This window comes from Engystomops pustulosus, chromosome 4, assembly GCF_040894005.1.
Source record: "Engystomops pustulosus chromosome 4, aEngPut4.maternal, whole genome shotgun sequence".
In the NCBI taxonomy this organism is placed as follows: Eukaryota; Metazoa; Chordata; class Amphibia; order Anura; family Leptodactylidae; genus Engystomops; species Engystomops pustulosus.
In genome coordinates, this window is record NC_092414.1 from 25,396,631 (window position 1) to 25,407,193 (window position 10,563).

General features: G+C 42.2%; 1 protein-coding gene across 2 annotated transcripts in view; it reads left to right on the forward strand.

The window, feature by feature from the left end:
- ATOX1 (antioxidant 1 copper chaperone) overlaps positions 1-8,968 on the forward strand; it is a 14,756-nt gene extending 5,788 nt beyond the window's left edge. For both annotated transcript variants that reach the window (XM_072145545.1, XM_072145546.1), the window contains exons 2-4: positions 665-740; positions 6,217-6,379; positions 8,703-8,968. In XM_072145545.1, the coding sequence (XP_072001646.1) occupies positions 665-740; positions 6,217-6,344 (204 nt within the window). In that variant the 3' untranslated portion in view covers positions 6,345-6,379; positions 8,703-8,968. The remainder of the gene's footprint in view (positions 1-664; positions 741-6,216; positions 6,380-8,702) is intronic.
- Positions 8,969-10,563: the final 1,595 nt, after the last annotated feature.

Below are 10,563 nucleotides of genomic sequence, written 5' to 3' on the forward strand. Positions count from 1 at the left end.
CGTGGTTGACTGGGGATTTATTGCACTTTGTTTTTCGACCATAGCTGGACACACATGGACCTTTGTATCTGGATTCAGAACTTTGGACTTTCCAGTGATAAGGGGACATTAGTTAAATATCAATACATGACACATATTAAGGGCATTAGGCACTAGGTAGATGGTTTTGTTAGCTTGGTAGGTGGAGAATGGCAGTGCCCTATGAATATGAATAGACCAGGTCTACAGAACAATGCCGGCAGTGAAAACACAAACCTGAAAGATTGCTGTAGAGGTTTGCACTGAAAATCAATTTATCATAGTTGGCTAGGATTTCTGTAAATCTCATCAAATTAGTGGAACTGAATTATAATCTGCTACATGTCAATGCACATAAACTGGTATAAAGACATTGCAATAGCTGGCACCAAACCAAGTAATAAAACTGACAGCCTGCAGCCACCACTAGGGGGAGCTCAGTGCATAGGAATTAATTGTAAAATGTAAGTTGTAAAATGTCTTTGTACTGAGCTCCCCCTAGAGGTGGCTACATTAAAGTGCAGAAAATCAGGACATTCCTCCCCCCCCCCCCCCCCCCAAGGGTGGATGGCCAGTGGACAATAGAATTTCCTTAAATCCCATCCACTTTACCTCGGCTATTATTTTTTCTTGTTGTTTTTTTCAGAAGGAAGAGTTTTTCGTGGACATGACCTGTGAGGGTTGTTCTAATGCCGTGACCCGTGTACTATCTCGGCTTGGAGGTAATGCTGCTCATTTTTCTGGCATCCTGTTTCTAGGTGTCTAGAAATTCACCCCAAATGTAACGGAGAACCCCATTTAAGGCAATCCGCTTTGATCACAGGTTCTCTCAGGTTTCGGCAGTCACATATACTGCTCTCTTAATGCTACTTAATAATATCATGCAAAAGTTTTTTTTAACTGGATAGTATGGGTAATAAATTGTTGCACCGCTACCAATTTTCAGGATAAAATAAACTCTAAACACAACATTTTTTAAAAAGCCTGTACACATCTTGTACAGTATTTTCAAAAACAAATTATTTTTTTTTTTGTCCTGAAACTTTTGCCTCTCCAAATGCTGCATAAGCAGCTCCTTCTATCTCCCTCAGCGGGAAGTCTCAGCACAATCTGAAACAACAATCGGTAAGTTTGTGACGGGGAGCCAATCTGATTTTACACATCTTGTAAACTAAGTGGCAATCACTGATTTTTCACTAATTGTTGTGGCCGCTCTTCATTTTCAAAACATTTCATTCCAAAAAGATGAAAAACCGCAATACTTGTTTCAATTCAACGCGACATGGGGTAACTTTGATGATTATCTAGACCGAAATTGTGTAGGACAGGCACTACCAAGGTATACGAATGTATGTAAGCCAACACACCCCAATAGCTATACAATCCGAACAAAACAAGAAAAAGGTGGGATGCGTACACAAGGCTAGACAGAAATAACAAAAAATGTTTATTGGATAAGTAACAATTTTAAACACAATCAAGACGGGACAACAATAAATATAAAAACACTTAAAAAGTACACCAGAGGGGTGTACAAAGCTGCCAAGTTGCCCTAAAACCCCCTACTACAGTCTGCCAAGAGTAGAACTACAGTAACCATAAGGACCTGAATATGAATAACCATATAGAGCTAAAGTGCAAAAAATGATGGATGAAAAGTGCAATTTGACCAATGTAACAAAGCTCTGATGCATTGATCCCTACATGCCCAACATATACAATACCATGTTGTAGGCCTTGCCTTTGTAACTTTGATGATTATTACTATTGATGAGTAGACTCGATTAAAATTCGGGTTTGGCCAAGTCCAGCTATTATAGCCTACTCATTGTTGACCGTGCTTACCCTAGCAGCTCACTTTTGGCCTGGTTGTCCATGAACAAGCAAGTTCGGTCCAAAAAAAAACACTTTGTGCTTTGCTGAAATTCTCCCAGACTAAACCTCTCACTGCTGGACTGAATGTCTGTGATATGAGGATTGGTCCAGGAAATCCCACCAATGCGCGGAGTGTTTTCTTGGCCTTCAATTGGCTTAGTCTATCCTGTCCCTAGGATAGCTTGTCAACTTCAGATTGATGAGGTCTGAACCAGAACATTCCACCAGATGACACTCCAGAGAGTTGCGATTCCTTTTTACATCCATTGGTCATTCAATATGATATAGGCCGTACACTTGTACAGAGTATTGTTTCAAGTGTCGCAGTAACATCTACATGAGTGCCAGCCAGAACATCACAATGTCTCTGCCAGCTATTCTTCTTCCCCCAGGGTATCCTGCCACTATATTTACTTCAGGTAACTAAAGCAAACATACAGCTATATACACATGATGAAATACAACACAAGTAAACAGGAATCCATCTACCATTGCACCCTGGTGCAGTCCTAGTGCCTGGACGTCCGTGGTTGGTGCTTGTGGTTGCAGACAGGGGTTATTCTTCTCTTACATGGTAGATGTGAGTCCCCCCTCTGGAACCCAAACCTATCCCGATAACGGGGGTCTGCTGGCCGAATACAGAGGGATATTTATCGCATGGTGATCCGTCATAGCCCTGATTGGAGAGCGGACGAGTCACCTCCCTTCATCCCAGACCTTGGGGAAGGGCGTCATCCGACCTCTGTTCTTGAGATAGAAGCAGTTCCTACCACAGGAACCTACATCTATGATGTATTTTTTACTTATCCTGTAAATACTAAAGCTGAATATACCCCTTTAACATGGGGCCTTTGATCAGTCCTTGCATTGTGTGTCCTGACCTTGTTCTATCTTTGTACCAGATGGACTTGCCATGACTCCGCAGACACATTCTTCAGCCTAATTTCATCACTTTTTGTGCCATATGTTTTATGACACGTCCGTTGGATTCCTGAATTGTCCTTACCACGTATGGCACAGACGTATCCCACTGTATGATTATACATCACCCGGGGACCCCCCCACTCCCTCCTGAATGTAGGAGGAGAAGTGACCAATTACTGGCTGCTGCCGATAAACGGGGTGTTTCCCACATGATGTCATTGCCTTAAATAGACAGTGACATCATCGGATCCCCCCTACTCCAGCGAGGCTCTGGATACAATACATCCGCTCCCCATAGCCTTCTATTACCTCCGCTGAGCATATATGTCTCCCAGGAGAAGGGTGCTGGATGGAACGACGTAGCTTGCTATGTATTTCCATCCTGTCTTTTTTACAGTATACATCATATACTCCGACAGAGGCAAAACTCTGCCTCCATCTACCACTATATGTCAATGTGTATGCTCAGCGTATACAAAAAACGTGTATGAATCCAGCCTAAAGCCCTTTGTACGCAGTGGGTGCGTCAATAAGTTATCTTCACTTTGCACCACAACTCGTTCCAACATCTGGGAACTTCCCAAAAGACCTGGAGAGTCTTGGCCAAAGTCGTTTAAGTTTGTCCCTTGTCATCGTCTCTCAGATCCTTACACTCGCCTAATTTCACATTACCTGGAGTCACTTGTCATTGACTTCACCTCTCTGCAGGTTTATCGTTATAGCTGACAGTTTTATAGTTTATGGACCATTATGTAAAACACAATGCAGCTCCGCGCTCCCTGCCAATAGCTAGATGAAAGGACGGCCTGGAAATGACCCTCCACCCATTGTCCCGTAATGATAAAATTATAAGAAAATGGTTTCAGTGTTTTATTAAGCAGAAGAGCGGAAAGTAAAAAAAAAATATATGCATATATCCAACCACTAATGAAAAAGTAGCAACTAGCTATAGAGAATGTTGGGGATACATTAAAGGAAGAATGCAAATAAGTTTCCCAAGGTGTTAAATGGAAAACAATACCTCCTTTTACTACCTTGAAAGGCAGCCCCCTTAACACCAAGTATGACCTACAAGAAGTCCAAAAATATGATGTGGGATTAAGCCAAACCAGTATATCTATTCCATAAGGAACAGACTCCCAGCTGTAGACAGCGCTGTTTCAACCTGATTGGGTCTCCTCAGTACAGTGTAGGGAACTGATTTGGCTATGTGAGAGGCTATTGACTAGGGTCAGACAGTAGGTGTTCTCCTTAAGGAGATACATTAAACAGAGAGGAAGCATCTAGGAAATGTACATATGTCATTGACAAGAAAAAAGGATTATCCTTATGTCCCTTTTAAGTACAGGAAAATTTCATAAAGGGGTTTTTCACAAATCCTAGAAAACCCTGTAGGAGGAGTAGCAACCCCGCCCCCCCCAAAAAAAAAAAAAAAGCGTTTGTACCTACCCTATTCCACTCCCTCGTCACTCTGGTCTGGATATTCCAGAGGGTTACTCGACCCGCTTCAGACATAAGTCCAAGGAGGCCACTTATTGGCCAAAGCCGGTTCCATGCCCCCCTGGAACTTTTGTCTTGACATGAAGACGGAAGCACCAGAGATGAGTTGGAATGGGAAGCAGAAGCAGTGTAAGTACACTTCCGAGAATTCCTGGGAAACCCCTACATGAAAGCAGGGGCTGAAACGGTTTTCCAGTTACCGATATTTATGTCCTCTACAAAGGAGATGAGTTTCAGTTGAATGAAACTGTTCTTCTGACTCCATTCTCGGTGTTGATACTGACACTAGGAGCCGCCGCCATCGGCTAATCGTGGGGATCCCTAATGTTCCTGTTCATCTTTCATTTTCAGTTGGTTTTGGGTCTTTGTTATTCTGGATATGATGCAAAGAGAAGATGATCCTGGCACAACCAAGTTGTCTATGCTCAGAGGGGGCATAACTAATGTACTGCATTGTATTATCTCTTTCTGAGCTTTAAAGGGCATCTACCACCAGGATGAAGGATTGTAAACCAAGCACACTGACATACTGGTTTGTGCCCCCTCTAGCAGGATCTCCTCTTCTTTTAGCTTTTTGTGCCCTGGTTACTAAGAAAAAAGAGCTTTAAAATGATGCAAATGAGCCTGAGGGGCTCCGGGCGCCATAGCTGTTAATGGAGCCCATGAGGCTGATGTGTGCATCATTTTTAAACCCTTTTTTCTTTTTAAATAAGGGCATGAGGAGCTAAAAGATGAGCAGGTCCTGCCAAAGGGGGCACACACCAGTATTTAAGTGGGTTTGGTTTACACATGTTAGATATCCTTTAAATGGGTATTTGGGTCCGATACTTGGCAGTGCTGCGGATCTGGTATTGGAAAAGCCACAGTGCCCTGGAACTAGTAATGATCTGAGAATTTGGGGAAAGGTACTGCAAAGTAAGTCCACTCACACGTGTCCAACTTGCAGCGTGTGCTGGTAGGAACGTCCGGCCCGAACACTGAGCAAACAGAACTGAATTGATATGCTGAGTTCAGTTCCTCTTGGTCAACATTCGGGGCGGATGTTCCAACCAGCACACAATGCAGGCTTCGCCCACTCTCGGGTATACACTGCCTTGTTCCTATTCTAGCAGTAGTACCAGGAGTCTGACCATCTCGGGTCTGGTATCGGCATTTTGCTCCACTTGTCTGGCCATGTAACTTAGCTTTTAGCTCAGGGCTGTTATTCAGGTAATAATAATAATTTATTGTCCCCGAAAGGGGGGAAAAGAAGATGTCACAACCAGTTTGACCAACACAAATTATATATAAAATACAATACAATAAAAGACATTTTGAAAGTGGGGAGGGAAAAATGGAAACGCAAAAAAGAACAAGGGCCTAGTCGTAAAGGGGTTAAACATTCCCATAGACTTATATGGGGATTACGGAACGGAAATACGGGAGAAAATGGGACAATCCCCATTATTTTTTACATAACACTCACGGCACAGTGCGGTCCAGTGAGCAATAGGGGCCGTTTAAATGGGCGACCATATTGCTCATTGTAGTAAATGTGGGTGTGTGAAAATGGTACGGTATGGGTAGCACAAGAGCGTTTTAATACATTTGTGTCAAAGGGCTGAAGTCCTATCCTGCTGTTTGTTGACTATATATTTCATATAGATATGGGGGGGAGATTTATCAGAAGTTTCTGAGGTAAAATTATTCTAGTTACCCATGGCAACCAATCAGAGCTCAGCTTTCATTTAATAAACCGCTGTGGGGAAATGCAAGCTGAGCTCTGATTGTTCGCCATGGGCAACTAGAACAGTTCACCTCTCGGACACTTCTGATGAAGATCCCCTATAAATAATTGTTGCTGTTTGTTCAATGTCTATTGTAAAACGAAATGATTGATCTCTATGGTTTCTCCGTCAGATGTTCAGTATGAGATCGATCTGCCAAACAAGAAGGTGGTGATCCAGTCTGATAGTCATTCTGTGGACCAACTACTGGAGACCCTGAGGAAGACTGGAAAAGAAGCCAAACACTTATGTACTAAATAATGTCCTATATAGAAGGAACGCTATAGAAAGAGATGGTAAATAAATACTGTGCTCTATATATGAATAGATTATATGGTTCCGTTCTTCCCAAATTTTTCCATGTGTAGAACTTCTGCTTCCTTTTGCCATATTTGTGCTCCCGTTATGCATATGATCTTGTATAAGGTCCTGTATGGACTATGACCCTTGGCAGGTAGACCGGGCTACATTTCCAGAGTCCTTTATAGTACCAGTTTCTGCATTTAGTCCTCGAGCAGCCACATCAACCACATAGAGCATGTGAGGCAGTCTCTTCTGCTAGGCCGATTCTTACATGAGGGTCTCTCTGGCTGCAAGAATGACAGTGGGAAAAAAAACTATAGTATAAATGTCGGACATCTAAAAGACCCCTCGCTGTGATCGTGCACGTGCACCCGACTTACATGATTGGATGTTTTTCCAAGACTATGTTCACTTTTATAGGACTTTCACGACAACTATTTACTGTAGTTCAGTAGAAGTGAATGGAGCACTGGTCAAGTATCATGTGGTAATTATATGGAGCACTCGGGGACACAATTGATTAGGTACCATCAGTCAGACCCCCAGTGATCCCCTACACCCTTTTGCGTTTGTATAGGGGATAACTTCTCATTTTGGGAAAACCCCTTTTAAAGGGGTATTCCCACTTCGGCAAATTAATGTTATTCTTAAAATAATACAATTTTCCAATCTACTTTCTGTATCAATTCCTCATGGTTCTTTTTAGATCTCTGCTTGCTGTCATTCTATATGAAGCTTCATTATTTACTTCCAGTGGACAGAAATCTGACCATGGTCACACAGGTGCACGGCTCGTTATATCACACAGCTCTGATTTCTCTGTGACATAACCATCTTTGCACCTGTGTGACATCACATGACCATGGTCACACAGGTGCACGGCTCGTTAGTATCATAGAGAGTAATCGGAGCTGTGTGATATAACGAGCCGTGCACCTGTGTGACCATGGTCATGTGATGTCACACAGGTGCACAGATGGTTATGTCACAGAGTAATCAGAGCTGTGTGATATAACGAGCCGTGCACCTGTGTGACCATGGTCAGATTTCTGTCCACTGGAAATAAACAATGAAGCTTTCTATAGAAGGACAGCAAGCAGAGATCTAGAAAACAGTGAGGAAATGATACAGAAGGTATATTGGAAATTTGTGTAATTACACAAATAATATCAATTAATATCAATTACTTGTTGGGACAACCCCTTTAAGGTTATATTTGAAATTGTTTTAAATACATTACCTTGAAACATTCAAGCCACCAATGGGAAATGCTGTAAAGCGTTCAGTTTTTTGGGCTGAGGGCCACACAGCCATACTGTTAAACTTCACGGTGTCCACAAAAGAGACCGCAACTACCACAGTGCAGCACAGCACAAAATATCATCCTAGAAATTTTAAATTATGCAGCGAAGCACTGAATATTGCTGAGAAACAACTATAAAAACAGATCCCAGACCTATAAAATACATAACCAATTCAGACCCCAGACCAAACATTGAGTAACACATTCCCAGATCAAATATTTTACAATTTACAGTCCCCGGAAGAGAGACAGAACTATAAGAGACTTTCCATTAGGAAATAATTACAGATACCAGACCAAACGGTGAAGAATATTGTCCCCAGACCAAATATTGAATGATACATCCTCAGACCAGATAAAAATGAATAATGCAGACCTCACATCACTTTAAGAGACTTTCCATCAGGAAGTAACTACAGACCCAAGACCATAAAGTGAATGATAATATAGACCACCAGACGAAATATTTGAATAATAATATAGACCCCTCCCCAGACCAAATATTGAATAATATAAACTCCCCAGACCAAAAATGGAATAATATAGACCCTACCCAAACCAAATATTGAATAATAATACAGATGCCCCCACTCTAAATATTGGATAATACAGACTCCCCAGACCAAATATTGGATAATATAGATTCCCTAGACAAAATATTGGATAATATAGATTCCCTAGACAAAATATTGGATAATGTAGACCCCGCAGACCAAATATTCAATAATATAGACCCCCCCGATCAAATATTCAATAATATAGTAAACCCCCCACCCCCCCCCCCCCGACCAAATATTCAATAATAATATAGACCCCCAAAAAATATCCAAACAAAAGTGCAGACAGATTCATTGCTCCTTTGTTCTGAGTCCTGATGCTGGCAAATATCCCCAGCTTCAGGACTGTACCCGGCAGGACACATTAGTACTTACCTCCCCGTGGTCCTCTTCTTCCGCTGAGTGTGTCCATCAGTGATGGAAGGAAACTAAACTATTTTTTTTTTCTCCTTTCAGATCTGAGTGTGACCTTCCCTCCAGTAGCTCTAGGACACTATCGTCCCAATCCTAATGAAGAGGTGGTGGGCATGAGCCGGGGACCTACCTGTAGTTATATCCTATATCAGGATTCTAGATAATCTCATTATATTAGTGCCATTGCGTCATTGGATTTGCTAAGTGCCTCTGTTTTCTGTCTTTGATATTTGTCTCCCAGTTAATAAAATGTACATGTACAATACACCCAGCGCCTGATGTCTGCAGTAATAAAGGTATATAGTATACGTGCTGTGTATGTGTCATATGTTCCTGGAAGGCGGACATCGGGTGGGTTTACTAATTCTGGCGCAAGCACGTCTGTCAGCATCGGAGATCAGTCTTCGGAAAGCACAGCCCGATGTATTAAAGTGGTAGATGGAAATAATCAGTCGTGCGCCTTAAAAATGCTGACATCAGTGAGATGTGCGCCAAAATCTTACATGGACTGTGCCTTAATTTTGCTCTCAGACCATTTTTTTCCTGGTCTATCGTGCGCCAGAATTTGCACCTAAAAATGCCGACAAAATATGCATAAATGTGACGGATAATGTGGAAAAGTTAGGCCACGCCCACTTGTGCCAAAAAAGATGGTGGAGTCGGCATAGTCGTAAAAACATCTGTTCTTTCTGGCGCAAACTCATTATAAATAATCCGCAACAATTCTGCGCCAAAAAAAAAGAAAGATCCCGGCGTTTTTTAGGTTGCAGAGACGATAATACATGTCCCCCATTGTGTTGATGGGAACAGATAGACGTAGTGATCTCCGGTTACATATTTCATAACGTACAGTGCAATGTATGAATCGGTGTCATTGTATACATATATACATAATCCAAACTTTAGTATTGAAGAAAGAGGGACAGAAACATTTTGTATGCCCTAACTCAGCACCATTGTATAATCCCCCCATCCCCCTTCCTTAATAATGAAACTTCCTGTGGTCCCCAGTGTATAATATTCCCCTGTGGACCTTTTGTAATGTGGCACACTTACTAATAACGTCCCCTTCCTTAAGACCCCTCTCATATAATGCACCCTTAGGCCCAGGGTAACTACAGGGGTAGCAGCCATAGCAACCGCTATGGGGCCCACAGTGTCAGGGGGCCCCAGCATCCGACCTAACACACTAATATATCCATATTATGCTGCACATTGTACATCATAATATGTATATAACAAATATGTGATGCATATATGCTTCATCTGTGATGTGTATACGGTGTATGGCGTCTGCATATACTGTATGTGTGTATATATGCTGTGTGTTTGTAAATTTCACTGTATGTGTGTGTATATGCTCTATATGAGTTTAAAAATGTGTGATTGTAACTTGCATGTGTGCGTATGCAAATATGGATAATTTTCAAGTGGGAAGGGGGGCCCCATGCCGAAGCCTGCTACAGGGCCCTCTCCTCCTAGTTATGCCACTGCTTAGGCCCCTCCCATATAATGCACCTTTAGGCCCCTTACACACTTGCAGCTTGTGCTTGCTGGAACGTCAGGCCCAATCTCTGACAACCAGAACTCAGCTGTCAACTTTTGCAAGTTCCAGCTCCGCACATGCTGCAAGTGTGATGCTCATCGGAAGTGTCACACTTGTACGGGACTTCACCAATGTCTTTTTTTTCTACAGCCCCCATATCTATAGTCCCCCAATTTGTGTAGACACCTCCTTACAATACCCCCCTTGTCTGCTGGTAATGATGTGACTTTTCTTTTGCATTGAAGTCTATGGGAATGTGAAAATCGGCATCGAATCTGCATCACGATGCCAATTTGATGCAGATTTTTGCTTAAAATGGCATCAGCTAAAGTAAATACGTATGTGAATCTACGTCAA